This window comes from Mustela erminea, chromosome 18, assembly GCF_009829155.1.
Source record: "Mustela erminea isolate mMusErm1 chromosome 18, mMusErm1.Pri, whole genome shotgun sequence".
NCBI classification, from domain to species: Eukaryota; Metazoa; Chordata; class Mammalia; order Carnivora; family Mustelidae; genus Mustela; species Mustela erminea.
Window position 1 is genome coordinate 45,243,275 of NC_045631.1, and position 22,246 is coordinate 45,265,520.

At 40.2% G+C, this 22,246-nt stretch overlaps 2 protein-coding genes across 6 annotated transcripts in view; one reads left to right on the top strand and one right to left on the bottom strand.

Moving 5' to 3' along the window:
* MAPT (microtubule associated protein tau) overlaps positions 1 to 7,559 on the top strand; it is a 115,943-nt gene extending 108,384 nt beyond the window's left edge. Inside the window, exons 16-18 of the transcript XR_004280540.1 lie at positions 621 to 636; positions 852 to 856; positions 7,549 to 7,559. The gene's annotated coding sequence lies outside the window, so the exon portion shown is untranslated. The remainder of the gene's footprint in view (positions 1 to 620; positions 637 to 851; positions 857 to 7,548) is intronic.
* KANSL1 (KAT8 regulatory NSL complex subunit 1) overlaps positions 1 to 22,246 on the bottom strand; it is a 182,916-nt gene that overhangs the window by 7,983 nt on the left and 152,687 nt on the right. For 4 of the 5 annotated variants that reach the window (XM_032321011.1, XM_032321013.1, XM_032321010.1 and 1 more), the window contains 3 exons: positions 7,639 to 7,810; positions 994 to 1,176; positions 319 to 507 (listed from right to left, as the gene is read on the bottom strand). In XM_032321011.1, coding sequence (XP_032176902.1) covers positions 319 to 507; positions 994 to 1,176; positions 7,639 to 7,810 — 544 coding nt within the window. The remainder of the gene's footprint in view (positions 1 to 318; positions 508 to 993; positions 1,177 to 7,638; positions 7,811 to 22,246) is intronic. The other variant, XM_032321015.1, reaches the window with a different exon arrangement.

Genomic DNA, 22,246 nt, shown 5'->3' on the forward strand with positions numbered 1-22,246 from the left:
ATACGTGACCACCTCAACCAGCTCTCCTTCCAGCACAAGCCACAAATGCCAGCAACGGTAAAAGCACGGTAAAAGCAAAACGCTTTCTAAGCCTAGAGGATAAAAAGGTGAAGCAAACTGGTTGCGGGAGGTAGGGGGCTGGGCGGAGGTCGCTGCAGCAGTTAGAAGTAACCTGCATTTAGAAGCAGTAGGGGTCCCTCTACTCTGCCTTCCTAGAAAGTGAAGGACAAAGCTGGGGGCGATTGAGAGAAGCCCAGGCTGCCCCAGAAAGCCCTGAGCAGATGCAGATGCAGGCAGAGGTGCCGGGCCTGGCCCTACCTTCACTTCTCTCAGATGAATGGTCTCGCAATCTCATTTTGCTGGGGTTTGGGTCGTGCACAGGTGGCGGTGGGTTGAGCAAGCGCTCTGCTTTTGGCGCTGTCACTCGTTCCACCATAGGCACGGCCCCCACATCGTCTAAGTGCTGCCTGTGGGTCCTGTCAGGCCGAGTTTGGTGATGGGACAGCTCTGAAGAGGGGAACAGAAAAGGAGCTGTGAAATCTTCTCTCCATCTTTTATTTGAGTTCCAAGCTCTCGAGTTCGCTCTAGGCCAGTGACAGACACCCAGGGCAGCAGGAGAGTCCTCTGGGACTGCCAGTCCTAGCAGACAGCACGAGGGCCAGGACAGGCTAGGCAGCCCACAGGGCCCTCGAGCAGAGAGATCTGCAACCAGGCTACAGGGGACAGCCTGCCCACAGCTGGAGCCAATGCCATGTCACTGCCAGCTGTTCATCCCGCACTCTGGGTCTTGCCCCGAGACGCCTGGTGTCTGGAATAGCCTTCGAAGTCCATGTGAGAACATCCAAGACAAGCAGAAGTAGACTGTGAGCTGAATTTCTATGAGCCAACTGCTTCTCCCAACCCCGAGATACTGCCACAGCAAAACAGTAACTTGAGAATACAAAAGGAAAAGAGAATAACCAGAGGACGAATCCCAGGTCCTCCGGAACTTACTGGCTGTTGTTAGGAAGGAGTTGACCAACTTGTGCCTGTCTTTACGAGTTGGATCTGGCAGGCTGCCCGGCATGGGTGCTCTGTGCTTAAGTGAAAACTTTTTGGGAGGTTTGATTTTGTCAAAAGGCTTGTTCTGCCACTGAGATTTCAGCATGCTCTGGAAGTGCAGGCTTGTGGGAACATCTGCGAGAAACACGAAACACTGCAGGTTAGTCCAGACACCTGGCCTCTGGACTCCTCTCTCAAGAAGGGAGATGCGTCTACCGGGAACCCGCGCTCCCCACCCAGTGAGGGTCCACATCACACCCTTTCTTCTGTGCCCAGTGGGCAGGACGGCCTGGCAGGGCAAGCACTGTCCTGTGGAGCAGCTGGTTACCTGAACCTTACTGAAGGTCATTCTTTTATTCACAAGCAAGTCACTTTTGCCTTTCATTTTCAAATTAAACAAACATACACCCCATCTAAAAACACCTTTTGATACATCAATGGAGTTTTCTTTGTTCAGGAATTCTACCAAGTCTGTTAAACTTTACTGGTTCCAAAGATTGATAAACACCCTGCTTCAATTCTCCTAGAGTCTAAAACATTTTTTTTTTTTTAAGATTTTATTTATTTATTTGACAGAGAGAAACCACAAGTACACTGAGAGGCAGGCAGAGAGAGAGAGAGAAGGAAGCAGGCCCCCCGCCGAGCAGAGAGCCCGATGCGGGACTCGATCCCAGGACCCTGAGATCATGACCTGAGCCGAAGGCAGCGGCTTAACCCACTGAGCCACCCAGGCGCCCCAAGAGTCTAAAACATTTAAACCTAATACTATCAACACAGTTAATCAGGATATATTCATTCAACAAATACTTAACCATCTACTGAGAACTAGGCCCCCTCCTTCCTAGCTCCTCACCTCCCTATCACCCAGGCCCCTGAGGCCCCCACGGGCCTCTAATCGGTTCTTTTTTGCCGATTAGTTAATACTCAACATCAAAAATTAATCTTTTAAACTATAATTTTTACCACTTTGGTTTACCATTATTGTACCTTTTCACTTTCTTAGTTCTGTTTTTTATTTTCTTAAGAACGTGCCATTAAGTAATTTCTAATATTTCTTTAGAAAAAAATTTTTCTAGACTGAAACCATTTTTCTCTCAGACCTTAAAAACTGTCACTACTACTCTACTTTATTCTAACATTCAGTGCTGTAGATAAAATGGAAGCGGATTCTTCCTTAATTCTAGGTGGTTTGTTTCTTCTTCAGGCTTCTGGAAAAAACTCAAATACAAAACAGCTCGTTGTGTATTACCGGACTCTAAGGTCAATCTAAGGAGAACTGCTTTCTTTTCTGCCATCAACACCAAGTCTTTCAATCCATGAACGTGGTACATCTATTTACTTAGGTTTTCTTTAATTTTCTCTCAGCATTGTTTGGCAGTTTTCTTTTTACAGGTCTTACACTTGAGAATTAATTTAAAATCTGTATTTCATTTTGATATAAGCATCATTATGGTCTTTTTTAAAAGACCAAACAGGTTCAAAGAGGTGAATTAACTGTTTAAGGATACACAGTTTAGTAAGTCAACCAACACTCAAACTCAGGTATGTAGAACCCTCGAGCCCACACTCTCAGCCACCACACCATGAGATTATTTGGTTCAGAGAATGGAGAGGTGGAATGTTAAGATTTCTCAAATTACTGGCAAGAAGTGGAGTGTATAGGGTATTTTTCAAGGCAGTTCTATAGTGTGAAAACATTTAAACACTCTTTTCTATAGTATATACCATGGACCCCATGACACTTTAAGAACAAATTTGAACACTGGGCTTCTCAAGACTGGAATGAACGTATAACCCTGAGTGAATAAAATAATTCTGTTCTCAGGGATGCCTTTCCTCAGTCGGAAAGCAGCCAGGTCTCAGCGCCAGACATTATTTTCCAGTTCTGTGAAAAGACCACTGTTATGCCATTTATTATGGCAGTCCAACAAATTAGGAGACCTACTGAAGTTTTAAAGGTAATAAATATTTGCTATATGTCTAAGTACTAAGATACAGTATGTAAGGACAGTGCTGTCTTCTGAATTTTTTTTTTGCATACTCATTCCTTCTTTTCCACACTTAAAAACAAATTCACCTATCCCAACCTTAAAAGATAAACATCAGCTTTCAGCAACCTCAAAGTTGGGGAGATACCAACCAGACCGAGGCTGTTGGATCTCGTTATGTTTCCAGCCCTTCCACTCCTCTCCAAGTCCCTCAATAAAATGGTTTGATTCCCCCCACCCTCCTAAAGAAGGGCTAATGTTTTTTTTAAAAAAGGATTTCCCATTAATAAACAATCAAGATTGACTTGAGGTTATTAACGGTATTTTTTGCTGTAATTCAAAATGGTTAGGGAAAAGGATGTGTAGGAAATAAAGCATTGTCTGGAGGCACTCTGAAAACTGGGCTAAGCTGGAATGTCTAGAGGCCCCACAAAGGGGAAAACACTTCCTCCGTATCCCAGGACACCCCTTGTCAAGAAGAATTGACCAAGTCTATATAATGGGACAACAGAAGCATAGTGATTTCACGTTTTCCTTTTACTTTATCCAGTCACTGCTCTACCAAACCTGAAAATTAAGCCAGGAAAAAAGGAGGTAGGGAAGAATTTAAGAGACCTGATTTATAATGGAAACAGTACCCTGACTAGACACGAGAAGGCCTGGATTCAGGTCCTAGTTCCATCACTGAGTAGAAGGCAAAAACAAGAACAAACCACTTAGCTGGGCTTTTTAGCTTTATCGGTAAAATGAGGTGGCAGGCCTAGATCTGGGAAGGTAACATCCCAGCACACATGCTCTAGAGCTCTCCCTTCCTCTGTTGCAGACAAAAACAAAAAAATCAAAAGCACTGTTTCCCCTACAGTACCCCGAGACCTTAGATTTATCTTTAAAAATTACAGATGATACAAAGCCACCACCAATCAGAGTAAGCACAAGAGAGGACAGTATTTGTTACTGCTAGCCTAGACTGACGGAATCTCTCCCCTTCTTTTTTTTAAAAGGTTTTATTTGACAGAATGAGAGAGGAGAGCGCTGGCAGTGGAAGCAGGAGAGGGAGAAGCAGGCCCCCCACACTGCCACCACCTCCCCGTCCTGGCAGAGCAGGGAGCCTAATACAATCCTGGGATCATGACCCGAGATGAAGGCAGTCGTCTATCCAACTGGGCCACCCAGGCGTCCCTGACTCTCTCCACTCTCAACACATTACATCAGACTCCAGAACCAAACCTAATCCCCCACCCTCATCTAATGCTCTGAAGGAGAAGCTGCTATAATTGAAGAATACCACCGTGTGCCCTAGAGTTGAGGTATTAAGCAGAATCAAGAGCAATTTCCCCAATAAACCCACCAAACAGGCAGTTAGGGATAATAACAAACTGCTCAAAGCACTCAGGCTGCTTTACTTTGCTAGAAACTTGCTGTGTGTTTAACTACTCTAAGAATGAACAGGAAGTCCGTTAAATCCCCCAGCCAATGAACAAAAATGATCTCTTAGGAATTGCTGGTCTGAGTTCATGCTCTAAATAAAGTCATAACACCTGAGATCCATGTAGCGCTAAAGCTCTGAAATGGATTAGATATGCAGGACCTGAAGGTAAGCAATGAAAGGGTATGAAATAGAAGAGGACACAATAGGGACCCATTCAGCCAGAAGACTTCACACATTCCATCCCCACACAGGCCATGCCGTTCAAGTGCCATTATCAGAGAAGAGGGTGCAGATGCCTGATCAGGTCAGTAACAGGAAAACAGAAGTGTTAAAACAGAAAATAGGAAACAGAAGGAAACTAACATCATTTTCAAGTTACTATTTCCTCAGACAAAATGAAAAGACTGACTTCATGCTCACTGGAGGGGTCTGACATTTCACGATTCACTTGACTGTTTTGCTCATTACTTTCCACCATTTTCTCAAGCGAATTTTCTAGGTTTGTTTCATAATACTCACTTCCTCCTCCTGCTGGTTAAACTGCGGTAGCCTCACATACACCAGTCTTGGGTAAGCGCTCTCAAAATAGCATAGATCCTCAAGGCCAGCAGGTGGTGCTCTTATGAAGCTCAAACTCAAGTTAACATTGTACCAAGGTTTTAGACATCCTCTACATTTCCATGTTAAGGATTAACTGGCTTGTTAAGGAAACAAGCTCCCCCTCCTAGGAGTACTGAAGAGTTACCACACTCTAATGCCTTCACCTTGCAGCCCGGCACCCAGCTCCTCCAATTCTACCATCTCTAGCCACACTTAATCTAAATGGCTGAGGTGGGGTCAACCTGGGAGAAGGAATTCTAGGACTGAGAGCTTCAGTTGGTTCCCATCCCACCTACAAACAAGGTTAGGAACCATTAGTAAAACTACCTGGAAATCTTGCCATCTCCAAGTATCTCCAAGGGAACTGGCTGTAAAAGAGTGACCCAAAGGTCAGGTGTTACACTGGCCGCTAGTCTTCACTGTTACTTACTATTCTACACAGTGATCCATGGGGAATCTTGATACTCAGGAAGTACTATTCACACAGAAGAATGGTGCCCTTTGGAGCTGGACATCTTTGTGAAAACCTTACAACTTACAAACATTCTGAATGTGGTAATTTGTTTGGATCAAAACAAAATTATCCAAAAGGAACAGTATTAACTGTGGTAACGGTCTCACCCAAGTCAAACCACAGAAAGTCTAAGGCAAATATGTTCCTACATCCTACTTAAAATAATAAAATATATATATTCTCCTTCACAGTCTCGTAAGGAAATTTAATGACCAACTCTCCTGGCCAAACCCCAGTATCATGGTTAGGAGCTGTGTGAGACTGGGAGACAATGAGAAAGGAAAAGTATTTAAAGGCAGGCAGGAAAGTGAAGATGCTAAAGACCAGAGAGGAGAGTCTCCACATCTTTCCTTCCTTTCTCCCTCAATGCTACCTACAATAGTTTGAAACTGGATGGAGTAAGGAAGTGTAAAGGCACCAGTCTGTGAGACAGAGAGTCTGAGCATATGTGACTGGGGGGTGGGGAAGACAGTTCCCAACTGTATATGGTAATGAAGTTGACAAAGAAATGATCGCCATGTTTATAAGCTGATATTCAGTGAGTATGGAAGAGGCCTTATCAGAATCAGAATGTAACTACAGGCTTCAGGCTTCTTTATTCAAATACGAGATCCTGAGAAATGCAAATGTGATCCTGAGAGAGCAACCCAAGAAATGTTCCTAAGTTTTCCAGGCAGCTCCACTTACAGTCCGAGTCTAGAAATGGGTAGAAAACTGATTTCCCTGAATAAACTGGCTGGGTAGAAGCATATTATATAGTGAAATGAAGGACACGCATCAGATGACATGGGTTTGAATTCTAGAACGATTAAAAACTCATTACCATTCAGCCTAAAATAAAGCACAACTTTTCTAAGCCTTTTCTACCACAAACTGAAGTTAACACCTTCCAAGATTCCTGAGAGAAGCAAATAAAACAAGTAGAAGGTCCTTTGTAAACCATAAAATGCTATACAAATAAAAATCTCAAGTTATATGAGCTATAATCCAAATGGTCAGAGAAGGTAAAAGCCAATGAACCTTGGAATCTGAAGTACAGAGAAGATGTGTTAGGGTTTCCCACTCATTATGTTCTGAAGTTTATTTACTGCTCCACCACTCCCGACCTGAAATAAAAACCCTGCCTAGCTTGCTATCCGTATGGTCCAAAAGTTTATAAACTTTTTCTTAAAAGGGACAGATGAGGGGCGCCTGGGTGGCTCAGTGGGTTAAGTTGCTGCCTTCGGCTCAGGTCATGATCTCAGGGTCCTGGGATCGAGTCCGGCATCAGGATCTCTGCTCAGCAGGGAGCCTGCTTCTCTCTCTCTCTCTCTGGCTGCCTCTCCGTCTACTTGTGATTTCTCTCTGTCAAAATTAATAAATAAAATCTTAAAAAAAAAAAAAAAAGGGGACAGATGATAAATAATTTGGGCACTGCAGGCCAAACCATGTTCAGTCTGGTGAACTATGTAATATTACTGCCACTCTAGCAGAAAAGCAGCCAATGACAATGTGTGTACCAATGGGCTGGCTGTGTTCCAATGAAACTTCATAAAAAATAGTAATTACTGACACCTACCCTAGAGGATGCCCTCTTCTGTGTGACAGTTGATCAAACACTGCATTACGATAATCCCCTCTCCTTTATCTGTTTTTCAAATTACTGAATTCTTTTTTTTTCCCCTACCAAAATCCTATAGCTGCTCCAGGACTTGTTATCAGAACTCCCTTGATTAAGAAAGAGCTTGATCGAATTATTCCTGCTGTCAGGTGACTTCTAATAAAAGTGGAAATATTAGTAGAAAACTTGGGCCATATGGCTAGCAAAGCTAGGCAGGGTTTTATTTCAGGGTCAGGAGCCATTTGAAAGGCTGGGGGGAAATCTCTCTCCTGGCAAGTTGCAATCTTTTAGTGGCACATTCTGGTCTGGCAGATCTGTTGCACCCTATTTGCAAAATTCTAAGTGACGATGTCGACTGAAATTGATACCCTGATAGCACCAGATTGTACCAGGATCCTGGCTGACTTTCTTTCACTTTGAAGCCTTTAAGTCTCATTTAAACTTTATATTCTGTGGCCTTTCTTACCATCTGGAAATGCTAGGACTGGGTGAACACAAGAGTCCAACTGGGAAAGGCGTTCCAACAGAGGGGCTTCATAGTGAATTTCTGGAGGCATGGTGACGGTACTGCCCGAGCCGCACAGTGCGCAGGAGGGGTTCACATCACAGCCAGAGCGTGTTGTGCTGTTCCGGTGAACCTGTGAAAAGCCAAACAAAACTGACAATTCAGTGTCTGATAAAAGCCAGCTCTCTCTCATTATCCCAAAGATTCAAAAGACTCTTTCTAGATCACTATATACCACTACTAACCAGAAGTTCAATTACTTTGTTAAAGAGAGTCCCTTTTGGGGCGCCTGGGTGGCTCACATGGTTGAGTGTCTGCCTTCAGCTCAGATCATGATCTCAGGATCCTGGGATCGAGCCCCGAGTCCGGCTCCCTGCTCAGCGGGGAGTCTGCTTCTCCCTCTCCCTCTGCCCCTTTCTCCAACTCATTCTCTGTCTCTCTCCCTCAAATAAATTAAAAAACAAAAACAAAAAAAACCTTAAGAAAACAGAGTCCCTTTCCTCCCACATAATAACCTTCAAAGCAATTAAGTAAACTTGCTTCTTCTTCAATGACAAAACTCACTTGCCGCCAGAGACCTAAGCACTTATGTAGGTACCAAACTTGTGAGTTTAAAGCTACTGAAACTGTGTTGGGAACCTTATAAAACCTGAATGTTTCCACCATCTTGATGCGTTTCAACGGTCCCTGAGGTGAATAATTGGCGCCTGATTCCCACATGGACATGACTTGCTCTCTCCAGCAATTTCATCCACTGAAGAGCCTGAATAACCAATCACACCTCTCCTGTTCTTTTCACAACTCCTTCTAAAGACTTTCAGATGGTCTCAAACAAGGTGGCACGTTTCCCTGGACTACACAGAACTCATTAGCTACATTTTGATGAGTCCAAGATCCATAGTTATAAAGTTCATGCCTAAGCAATGAAAATAAATTTGGAGGCGTCTGGGTGGCTCAGGGGGTTAAGTGTGTCTGCCTTAGGCTCAGGTTGTGGTCTCAGGGTCCTAGGACAGAGTCCCGTATCAGGATCCCTGCTCCGTGGGGAGTCTGCCTCTCTCCCTGCTTCTGACCCTCTCCCCTGCTCATGCTCTAATAAATAAATAAAAACTTAAAAAAAAAAAGAAAAGAAATTTGGTATGGTGAGTCTTTATGTTAGATTAAATTCAAGGGGATAGAAATTATTCCCATTAAACTTTCTTAATATACATGCAGGCAGGTTAAGAATGAACCTCACCTGCTATGTAATCTAACTCTTTAAAAGACTTCTTAATATTGGGGGGGGGGGCTTAAAAAAAGGTTTTTGTTTTGTTTTGTGAACAATTTTAATGCTTTGAGGAGAAAACTTCAGGTCATGCTGAATGCAGGATTCTTAGGCTCTAGTGTTAGGACGGACAAATCTGCCATGTGCCAAATCACGACCCATAAAGTCATCTGGGCAGCATACAGCATACAGTTCTAGAAGAAAAGGACTTCCCTGTGGAACAGCACCATGAGAAGGGATGCTCTGAGCAAGGGTAGTATCGTAACAAAAACAAAAGGGTAGCCTGGAAACTGCTAGCAAAAAGCCTACGATGACTGGAAGAGCTGCACTCAGTGTCAGCACAAGCCTCTCTTGAAAACCATTTGCCTTTACAGACATGTACAGGAGAAAGATAAATATGAGAACAACATGGTCTTTATCGACATTCCCCACTGCCTCCTTCATGCAACCACACAGATGGGTGGCATGCAAAGCAGGTCCTGTGAAGGTCAGACTGGGCAACTCGCACTAGAATTCTAATAAGCTGCAATTGTAGATGGCACTGAAAGGGAATTATACCAACTAAACATGACACTACTGTGTAGACATTAGCCAGTACTGTTTTGGGAAAAAATATCCCTTGCTCTCTATTTAATCAGCACTAGCTTTCTGAAAGAGAGAACATTTTCAGATAGAACTGAAAGAGAATATGCCGGCAGGAGATGAAAACCACAGACCATACAGTAGATGAACGGGAGGATTTAGGTAATTAGGTAGATCTAGAAATTGCACCGAAACTTAAAACATTAAAAATAAATTAGAAAAAGCTATCAAAATAATAAATCTTAAAATGGAAATAGGTTTTCCTCATAAACTAACCCATGGCATCAATTAGCTGAAAAATGAACATTCCATTTTGTGGCTCTAGCATACCCTTAAGTCAACAGCCAACAGACTGGGTGTAGAGGGAAAAGAATATGGTAAAAATGACAAAATAAAAACTAAAGGAAGAGACTAAGATAAAGAACTCAAAAAAGCACTAGTTAAGTTAAAAACTGGAAACTGTGTATACATATGTAGTATGTGTGTGTACAAATTATGCATTTCTGTGACGTTTAAATGTTAACATATTTTTGTATTCCATCTAATAAGGGAATAGCATATATATGCCTAAAAAAAGGGAGAGGCCCATGCAGTCTATTTCAATGGTCAAAGCTTTAAAAACATTAAGGAGGGACACCTAGATGGCTCAGCCAGTTAAGTATCTACCTCCAGCTCAAGTCATGAGCCCAGAGTCCTGAAATCAAATCCCACATCAGGCTCTTTGCTCAGCGGGAAGCCTGCTTTTCCCTTTGCCCGACACTTCCTCTGTTTGTGCTCTCTGACAAATAAAATATTTTAAAATAAATAAATAAATAAATAAATAAATAAAAGCATTTAAGAACACATCTTTTTTTTTTTTTTTTAAGATTTTATTTATTTGACAGAGAGATCACAAGCAGGCAGAGAGGCAGGCAGAGAGAGGGGGGAAGCAGGCTCCCCGCTGAGCAGAGAGCCCGATGCAGGGCTCGATCCCAGGACCCTGAGATCATGACCTGAGCCAAAGGCAGCAGCTGAGCCACTCAGGCGCCCCAACAGATCATTTTTTATTCAATTAAGATGGTTGATACTGGGGCGCAATCTTTAAAAAAAAAAAAAAAAGATGGTTGATACTAACATAAACAAATGAGAATTCTACTGTCCTTTCAGAAAAATAAGATTCTCTTTAAAAATTTTCTTTCTTTCTTTACTTGAAAGCGAGAGAACAAGTTGGGGAAGGGTCAGACAGAGAAACAGACTCTCCGCTGAGCAGGGAGCCTGACACAGGGCTTTATCCCAGGACCCCAGGATCATGCCTGAGCTGAAGGCAGATGCTTAACTGACTAAGCCACCCAGGCGCCCCAGAACCTATTATTTTTTTTAATCACAATATATATTTTATATTAAGAAATTTTAAAAATCACAACAAATATAAACAACCAAACCTGAGCAAGTGGAGATTTCATTTGTAGATTAACTGCTCACTCAACTTCACTTAGATGTCTTAACGTAAGGCACCTCGGTTCAAAACTGAGCTCTTCCCATTTTCTAGCTGCTCAGTTTTAAATCTCTGAATTCATACTAAACTCCCCTCTCTTACCATACCCCATATCCAATCATGAAATTCTGTGGTCTCTACCTTCTTAATGTATCCAGAATCTGACCACTTTATAAACACTCTAACGGCAGTCACTCTGATCTGAGTCTGTATCTTTTCTCGTATTTTTTTAAAGAGAGCGAGAGTGGTGGCGGGGGATGGGGGAGAGGGAGAGTCTTAAGGAGGCTCCACACCCAGCAGAGTCTGATGTGCGGCTTGATCTCAAGACCCGAGCTAAAGTCAGGAGTCAGGGGCTTAACTGACTGAGCCACGCCGGCACCCCTCTCATATATGAATTTTTTAAATGACTCCTAACTTGTCTTCCTGCTTGCTCCTCCTTCCAACTAATCTAATAAATACGTAGTATGTGTGACCTTGGCTTACCAGTCCTCAGTGGCTCCTCCTTTCATAAGGAACAAGAGCTAAAGTTCTTGCAAATGGTGCGCACAAAGCTTTACAGCATCTGTCACCTCTATGCCTTCTCTGACCTCATTTCCTTTTACTCCCTGCTTCGCTCCTTGCTCACTTTACCACTGCTCTTTCCTCAATATGGCAGGCAAAATTCCAGACCATGGGCCTTCCCACAGTTACTCTCACTTCAGGTCTTTTCCTGAAATGTCACCTTCTTAAAAAAATTTAACTGTTATTTAGAAACATTTAAGTGAAAAAGAAATCTTGACTGTAATAACAAAAAACAAAAGTTTAAATAAAACTTGTAAACACAAACCTTTTAAAAACTATTAATAATCTACAAATTAATCTACAATCTTATTAAGGTTTCACTGGGGAAGGAAGAGGCAAATAAGATTTAAATAATCGTAAAACTGCAACTGAAAGAATATAGTTTTAAAGGGAGAAGTCCCCATAAAATCTCTGATAAGCAAAAATAGAGAGGGAGTAACTTTCCCTACTACATATCAAAGTATTTTAAGATTACAGTATTTAAAATAGTCCGCTACAGAACAATTAAACAGAAAGAGAACTAGACCAGGGACGCCTGGGTGGCTCAGTTGGTTAAGCAGCTGCGTTTGGCTCAGGTTGTGATCCCAGCATCCTGGGATCGAGTCCCACATCGGACTCCTTGCTTGACAGGGAGCCTGTTTTTCCCTCTGTCTCTGCCTGCCATTCTGCCTGCCTGTGCTTGCTCGCTCTCCCTCTCTCTGACAAATAAATAAAATCTTAAAAAAAAAAAAAAAAAAAAAAAAAGAAAGAAAAAGAAAGAGAACTAGACCAAAGTATACATGACACCTTAATATGTAGCAAAGATGATATTTCTAAATGAATTAGTTTAGGGGCACCTGGGTAGCTGAGTCATTAACATCTGTCTCCAGCTCAGGTCATGACCCTCAGGATCAAGCCCTACATTTGGCTCCCTGCTCTGCGAGGAGCCTGCTTCTCTTTCTGCGTGCCACTCCCCTGGTGCTCACACTCTCCATCAAATAAATAAAATCTTAAAAAAAAAAAAAAAGAAAAAGAAAAAAGAATGTTTTTAAAAAAGGGAAAAGATGATCAATGGAAAACTGTGCTTTCAGGGCATTTCCATAGTCTAGGGATCACGTAAGACTCCCACAGAACACATGCCTTCCTCACCCCACCCCAGGTGAGCTCACTGTAAAAGATTACAAAGCAGGAAAGAACAGACTGATATGCAGCAGTCAGCAAATGGAAAAATGCGGGGAACTCATCCTCAATAAACTAGAAATGAAATAATTTTTTAAAAATGATTCCTAAGCCCAACGCGGAGCTCAGACTCAGGACCCCAAGATCAAGAGTCCCGTGCTCTACCCACTGAGACAGCCAGGCACTTCTGGGAATGGAGTAATCTGAAAGCAATTTTAAAGTAAGTATACTGGCCGAAGATGCAGAAACCTCATGTTCTCTACTCCTGGCCAACATATACAAACCTACATGGTTCTCTTAAAAAAATCGTAATGAAATATATTATAGTTGTTCAAACAGATAAAGAAAGGAATGAACATCATAAAAGAATAGGAAAGGATGGAAAAAAAAAAAAAAAAGATGTTTCTAAAAGTAACCACAAATAAATTCAGAATGAAAAACACGGTGGGGCATCTGGGTAGCCGGCTCAGTTAGTTAAGTGTCTGACGACTCTGACCAAGGCCATGATCCCAGGGTCCTGGGACAGAGCCCCACATTGGGCTCCCAGCTCAGCAGGAAATCTGCTTCTCCCTTTACAACCCTCCTCCCTGCTCACGCTAGCTCTCTCAAAAAAATAAAATCTTTAAAAAACCAAAGACAAAAAACCCCCAAACAACTGACAGGTTTTTTCTGTTTTGGTTTGGTTTTTAAAGAAATAGAGGTGTTATTTTATTTTATTTTATTTTATTTTAATTTATTTGTCAGAGAGAGAGAGAGAGAGAGAGCGCGCGCGCGAGCTTAAGCAGGGGAAGTGGCAGGCAGAGCAGGCAGAGGGAGAAGCAGGCTCCCCAATGAGCAAGGAGCCCAATGGAGGACTCCATCTCAGGACCTGAGCTGAGGGAAAGCTTAATCAACTGAGCTACCCAGGTGTCCCAACAGGTTTAACAGTAAACTAAACACAGCTGGAGAGAAACCTGAGGAACAGAAGAATAGGCACAGAAGTCTGAGAATAAAACAGAGCAAGACAGAGAGATGGAAATGGGAAGTATAAAAGAGAGAGATCTGGAAGGAGAGTAACAAGAACTACAACAATCTACATATAAACAAACATTCCATATTAAAGAGGAGAAAAGAGTAAAAGTTTAAAGAAATAATTTCCAAATTTTCAAAACTCCAGACAGACCTCTCAGAATGAGGATGAAAACCAAACCCTAAATGGCTAAAAATTAATTCATACATCTAAATATGTCCCTTGTTCTTGCAAAACATAAAAATAATATCGAAGGCAGGGGGGTTGGGAAATTTAAAATTACCCTAGAGAAGAAAGACAAAATGACATCAGAATCTTCATCAACAATAAATACTGGAATGCAATGCAGTATCTTCACACTGCTGAATATAAAATTTTACATGCCATCACCCCATCATTCAAGAATAAAGGCAATTTATAACTATATATTCACACAAAACATACTACATAAATACGGAGTTGTAAATTATTAAACCATTGTTGGAAGGCAACCAAAGAAGTGTTTAGCAAGGAGGACAGTGGGACTCAAAAAGTAACTATGAGCAAAAATGGTAAATGTGTGGGGCGCCTGGGTGGCTCAGTGGGTTAAAGCCTCTGCCTTCGGCTCAGGTTGTGTGATCTCAGGGTCCTGGGATCAAGCCCCGCATCAGGCTCTCTGCACGGTGAGGAGCCTGCTTCCCCCTCTCTCTCTGCCTGCTTCTCTGCCTACTTGTGATCTGTCAAATGAATAAATTAAAATCTTAAAAAAAAAAAAAAGAATGGTAAATGTGTTGGTCAATATAAGGAAGTATGACTTTACAGACTAATTTGGGAAGTATTTAAACAACAAGTAACTGGGGTGTCTGGCTGCCTAAGCTAGTAGAGCATCTAACTCTTAATCTCAGGGTCATGACTTCAAGTCCCATGTTGGGTGTGGAACTTAAACAAATTTAAAAAATAAAAAAATAAAAACAAGGTAACCAAAATATTAAAGATAAATTATAGATAATGAAAAAAAAATATGTTTTAAAAAGAAGCATTCCAAAGTCCTATTATTCCCAAAATAGTAAGAAATGAAACCCAAAAGCAGAATAGGAAAGAACAACAAAACAAAAACAGGCCAAGAGATGATAAGACTTAAAAAAAAATTATGGAAGCAATGATTCCAAATCTAATAGTAATCAGAGTAAATGTAAATGCATCTCTGCTAAAACAAACGGTCACAGAAAAAGTGAAAACAAAGACATGAAAAAAGATATACCTAGCAAGTATTTATCAAGACATCCATTTAAAGTAAAATCATTACTAGAGACCAAAAGGGGAACAACAAAATGATGAAAGGTTAAGATGGAAAAGAAGAAATAACCATGAATTTGTCTGTATGTAACCAGTCATCCTGGAACTGTATGAATACATATGCGTTTAAAAAAAAAACCCCAAACAGAAATGGAGATAGGAAATAAGAGAGGTTGTTTAAAAGTATAAACCTGTAGTTAGTAGATAAATAAGTCCTGGGGACCTAATACATGGTATAGTGACTACAGAGACAAAAGTATTATATTATAAATATGCGAAGAGACTAGATCTTAATTATTTCTCCCACAAGAAAGAAATGATAGATCTGTGACATGATAGAGGGATTAGCTAAGGCTACAACTGGCAGGCATGCCGCACTATCAATGATCAAATCAACACGCTGTATACTTTAACCATACGCAGTGTTACAGACCAAATATGTTTCAGAGAGAAACAGAAAGGAGGCCAAAGGACACAGAATATATGAACACAATTATTAAGCGCAAAACAGAAGTTAAATTTAGAACACTGAAGTCAACAAACGGGATATAGATATACTCACACCCACAACACTGTATTTTTTTAAGGAAATGCGGACTATTTACAAAAGATGAACTAAAATTATGTCTATCAACATGGAAATCTTGAAATGGCAACAATGAGTTAAAAAAACACACACACCAACCAACTTGCTGAATACGTACACCGTGACAGCATTTACATAATTTTCGTATGAACGTTAAACTAAACAATACATACTGCAGGTTCCTCATGGATACATGTATGTCCAGTAAAAATCTAATAGAACCTGAACTGGGTCCATGATGCTAAATTCATGATAGTGGTTACCTCTGCAGAAAGAAGCAGGCAGAGGAGATAACAAAATAAAACAAACTTTCTTCATCTGTAATTTTCTTTTAAATATTAAAAAAAGGTTAAAATACTAACATTTAAGATGGTATGTACGTAATGTTTGTTATTATCATTCTTTGTACTTTACAGAATTAAAAAAAAAAATTAGGGAAGGAGGCAGGTAAACCTGTAAGTTTTTCCATAAACAGGGAATTCAAGTTCTTCACACAGTAAACTCAGTGGCGCAGAAGAGCTTCAGAAAACTGGCAGTTGGAATAAAATGAAGTCCAACTATTTCTCCAAGTAGAGCAAAGGTATATTAAGTAGGAAAGTTGCTGAAACCCAGGAATTAGGAGTAATACTTTTCCAGATTTAGAATTAAGAAAAAGAGTCAACCATCATATGAGTAGCAGACTAGGACAAATGGTCAGTTTACTGAGTAGAATAGAGCCCCCCCACCATCCCCGGACCCCACCGCAATATTCATGCTCAACCAGAACTACAGAATGTGACCTTATTGGTAAACAGAATTTTGCTCACGTGATTAGTTTAACACAAAGTGATATACTGAATTGGGGTGGCCTTAAACTCAATAAATGGCATCCATAATAAGACCATGTGAAAACACAAAGACACAGACACACAGGGAAGATGATCGTGTAAAAAGAGAGGCAGAGACAGAAGATATGCTGCTACAAGCCAAGGAATGCTACGGTTTGCTAGCAACCATGAGCAAAGAAAGTAGGAAGCGGCAAGAAAGGATTCTTCTTTTGCAAGCCTTCAGAGGCAGCAAGGACTGTCACCTTGATTTCAAACTTCTACCCTCCAGAATCGTGACAGGAAACAAACACACCCAGCTATTAACTTTCTGTAGTGAAATCACAAAGTCTGGATAGATCAACTTATTTTTTTAAGAATAATGAAAGAGAAAAAAACCCTCAGCATGGGGACTGGGAGAATACTGCAGAATAAGGGAAAAGGAAGCAAGTCTGAGAAATTTAGAAATCCAGAAAACTATTAAACAAGTTTGGTAATTAATTAATGAAACTTTTTTTTTGACAATTAATGAAACTTCTCACATCTCCAGAAGACTAAAAGATAACACAACTTACATGGAAACAGGGAAGATGAAAGGGCAATAAGATGACATAAAAAAGGAAATATAAAATTTGAAAAGAATAAAAGAAAAAATCGTAACTACCCATGGTAGCAGAACTAAAACCTACCTAACTAAAACCTACCTAAAAGGAACTATGGTCAGAACTAATGATACGGAGAATTAAAACAGGATGTGAGCAATGAACTTGTCTTTGTTCCTTTATACTACAAGAGAACCAAAGAGATGAGAACAATGACAGAAATGTTAACAGCTACCATCTGAGTATTTACCATGTGCATCCAAACTATGCCAATCACTTCCATGTTTAACTGAATGAGGACACTGAGGAGCAGCAGGTAGTAAGAGCTAAACAAACAGGAGAGAAAACAGTAACAGAGATAACTGGATACTCCCACTTCCAACTACAAACTGGGGAATCAAGAACCAAAGCTAGTATAGAAGACCTGACAGGACCGGGGCGCCTGGGTGGCTCAGTGGGTTAAAGCCTCTGCCTTCGGCTCAGGTCATGATCCCAGGGTCCTGGGATCGAGCCCGGCGTCGGGCTCTCTGCGTGGCAGGGAGCCTGCTTCCCTTCCTCTCTCTCTGTCTGCCTTTCCGCCTACTTGTGGTATCTGTCAAATGAATAAATAAAATCTTTAAAAAAAAAAAAGACTCGACAGGACCGTATTAAAATCCTGCAGCACTGTCCACTGCAGTTCTGCAATGATGGAAGCGTTCAGTATTTGTGTGACTTAAATATGGTAGCCACGACTCACATGCAACTGACTACTGAACACTTGAAATGTGTGTGTGTGTGTGTGTGTGTGTGTGTTTTTAAAGATTTATTTATTTGACTGAGATCACAAGTAGGCAGAAAGGCAGGCAGAGAGAGAGGAGGAAGCAGGCTCCCTGCTGAGCAGAGAGCCTATGCGGGACTCAATCCCAGGACCCTGGGATCACGACCCGAGCTGAAGGCAGAGGCTTTAAACCACTGAGCCACCCAGGTGCCCCTGAAATGTGTTTTTTTGAGGTACAAATTTTTTATCTTAATTTTAAATAGCTACACATGGCTACAATAGCTACCATACTGAGCAGTGTAGAGCAGAACTAGTTAGCAAGATCGAAGGATTGAAAATAAGATCATTTTAATTCTATGCCAAAACAAAACAACAAATAATCACCCTCCGCTACCGCAAAAGACAGTGGAACAGTTTTAAGGGACAAAGGTTATGAGCTAAGAACCTGAAACATGGTCAAACTGTTGTTCTAATCCCGAAAAACTAAAAACTAAAATTAAGAACTCTATAAATGAGGGGCGCCTGGGTGGCTCAGTGGGTTAAAGCCTCTGCCTTTGGCTCAGGTCATGATCTCAGGGTCCTGGGACTGAGCCCTGCATCGGGCTCTCTGCTGGTGGGGAGCCTGCTTCCCCACGTCTCTCTGCCTGCTGCTCTGCGTATTTGTGATCTCTCTCTCTCTCTGTCAAATAAATAAATCAATCTTAAAAAGAAAAAAAAAACCCAATTCAATAAATGGGCATATATATATAATATATTAAGTTATAAAAAGGACTATCAATAAACAATGAAATGTTACAGTAAAAATAAATCTAAATAAGCCTTTAAGTCCACTTTAAAAACTGAATATAAAATGAGAAATTTTTACTTAATAAAATCTCCATTAAAATCAAAGACTTGTTTCAAAAAACAGAAAACAAAATGCTAAAAGCATGGGTGAAAAAAAATCACATACTGAAACACTGTATCAAGGAAAGGAGAATGTGAGGCAAAAATTACTGGAGAAGCCATAAGTCACTAAGAGGATATAATTACATCAGACTAGACACCAATGACATTTTTTAGAAAAATCAACATAACAGACTACAAATATAAGCAGAAACTACAGAAACACCACTTTAACCCAAATGCTATAAAAATTAGTAATTAAATAACGAAAAGTTTAAAAAGCAAAACTAACCATTTAGAATTTGGAAACTCAATTTGTAACTCTTGGGAAAAGAACTAAAAAACTCAAAGGCAATTTACAAATTGCAAAAAGAATACTTCACACATCAAAGTCTGTGTGGAATGCCATCCAAAACTACATGAAGAAAATACAAAAAGTTAAACACTCATATTATTACATAAGAAAAAACAAAATAAATTAACTAAGCATTTGAGTAAAAGGCAGCGAGGAGAGAAAAACAAAACAAACAATAAAACACCAACCCAACAACCAAGACCCAAGATCACAGGAAGGAAGAAGGAATTACAAGCAACTAACCAATCTTTGAAATGACTGATAAAATAGGAAAACTGCTGACAAGATTAATCAAGTAAGAAGAGACAAATGTAATTAAGACTGAGAAATGGACATAACTACAGATAATAAGGACTTAAAAAATGAAGAATGCTTTCTCTAAAATTCTGTATCAGTTAATCTGAAAAAATCCGATAGATGGATAATTTTCTGTAAAACAGATGCTGGTCTCAGATGGTCTTTAAGTTCCAACAAATTTTAAAGAAATTTAAAATCTTTAGTTTTCAAGAGCACAGCAAATGGTAAAGTGTTCTAATTCTTTCTAAGAAGTGTCATGCTACATCAAAATTAATACTGAACTTCTAAAAGGATCACCTGAGGGATGCTTGGGTGGCACTTTTGGCTCAGCACTGGGCTAGAGCGTGCTTAAGGTTCTCCTCCCCACTCTTTTTGTCCCTCCCCCATCCTTTTCTCTAACCAAAAAAAAAAAAAAAGAAAGAAAGAAAGAAAAAAGAAAAAAAAAAGGCAGTATTGCCATTAAAGCCAGGAATGAGATGCCTCATTGTGATCAACTATTTCCTAATACTGCTCTGTAAGTACATCACATCTAGTCAAGAAAAAGGAGTAAGAAGTGTATAAAGAGGTATCACATTATTTGTAGCCCGTCTAGAAACTTTAAAATAATCAACCAAAACACAGAGTTCACAGAAAAGTGTTGTTACAGAAATCAACAACACTCATAAAATAACACTAACAGAAAAGATCTCATTTGCATCACAAAAATATCAAGAATGTAGGAAATATATAAAAACTGAATGAAGTGGGGCGCCTGAGTGGCTCAGTCACTAAGCAGCTGCCTCCAGCTCAGGTCATGATCCCAGGGTCCTGGGATCGAGCCCTACCTACATCGGGCTCCTTGCCTGGCAGGAAGCCTGCTTCTCCCTCTCTTACTCCCACTGCTTGTATTCCTTCTCTGGCTGTGTCTCTGTCAAATAAATAAATAAAATCATAGAAATAAAAACGACATGATGACAACAAAAATAACTGAATGAAGAAATAAAATACTTGGATACATGGAGAAATTACATCCTTTTAATACTATAAATTTTATCAATTCTCTCTGAAGGAATTTCCATTAAAAACCCAATACAATGCACATGGATTAATTCCACTATCAAAATAAAGCTGTATTCATAATTGTCAGAGCTTCTACCTCTATTTTATCTTCAGCTTTTCAAAACTTATTTTGTCTGTGTTTTGTAACAACTGCAAATGTCCACATGGCACTCCTGCTCCTTTCCAAAGTTTGACTAGTACTTAAAAGTTAGGCCTCCAATATCTATCATAAGAAGCCCCTGTCAATAAAGAATGTATCTTATTTGATATCAAGTTATTCACTTTTACTATTTTAAGGATTTATTTGAGAGCGAGAGCGCATGTGTGCGAGGGGGGAGGGGCAAAGGGAAAGGGAGACAGAGAACCCTCAAGCAGATTCCCCACTGAGCGCAAAGCCCAACGTGGGGCTCAGTCCCAGGACCCTGAGATCATGACAGTAGCCAAACCAAAAGTCACCTGCTTAACCAACTGAGCGACTCCAGTGCCCTAAATTCTTCACTTGTAATACAAACTCACAATCATTTTAGTTCTCTAGTTTTTAACCACAAATATCACATGACACTGTGCCTTATGAGAATGTCCTAGTACTATATGTAATGTCCTATATATCCTCAAATGTGATACAAGAGGAAGAAGTGAAACCACCACTGGAAATTCTCCAGAATATGACTTTAAAATTAACCCAGGGCAATCCCCCTATATAATTATCTTCCAACACAGACTATATAAAATTCCAAAATCACACCAGAGCACTGCCAAATCATCTGATAAGAAATGCTACCCCCTTATGTTTATTATGTTTATATAGCAGCATTATTTATTAATAGCCAAATTATAGAAGCAGCTCAAATGTCCGTCGATAGATGAATGGATAAATAAGAGGTGATGTGTGTGTTTGTGTACACAGATATACATACACACACCATGGAATAATAGCCATAAGAAAAGAAATCTTGCCATTTGCAATGATATGGATGGAGCTAGAGATTATAAAGTAAAGTCAGAGAAGACAAATACCATATGATTTCATTCATGTGGAATTTAAGAAACAAAGAAGGAAAAAAAGCACGAGAAACAAACCAGGAAACATTCTTAGCTATAGAGAATAAAATGATGGTTACCAGAGGAGTGGGAAGGGGTGGGGGCTGGGTGGAACAGGTGGTGGGGATCAAGGAGTGTGCACTTGTGATGAGCACTGAGTGACGTATTACTATACTGTGCAACTGTAGAACTATACACTGTATGGTAACTATATTCTGAAAAATTCTGTAAGAAAACAGAAACTAAAAAGAACTGTATGATCTTAGAAATTAAAAAGAAATGCTATTAAGCCCAATCTGAAAATCTCACGGCATGTTATTTTTTCTTTTAAAAATACTTGTACTATGATCTTTTATGAAATAACTTTTTCTAACAAAATAAAAAAGCAACCTTATATTGGACCCACATTTATTTTAAAACTTTTATTGATCTGAAATTTTGTTATCTAGAAACTATTGTTTTAGATTAATCTGTAAATATCTACCTCACAGAATAGCAGGGCAGGAAATAAACATTAATGATGCATGTTATAAAAATTTCCCACTTGAGTGTTTCTTCACAGGCTTAGCTAACCACTGGCATCTACTAAACCAGGCCCCTAACAGTGATGAAATACACAATACCTAACAGTACAGGCAACTTGTTCTGATCTGCACTATTACAATAAAATGGTGATACACGTCTACCAGCCTTACTGATTTCCATGGAAGAAACCCCACTCTCCCAATCTCAAAGCTCTCAGTTCTCCCAACTCTGACATTCATGACACCCTGGCAATTCTTCCTTAGGACTAGAGTTTTTAAATCTACTGCATCCCAAGAGCTTTGGAGCCTTCAGACTATTTTTTCCTCTAGGATTACTATTGTTATTGGTCTGTCTTTCTGA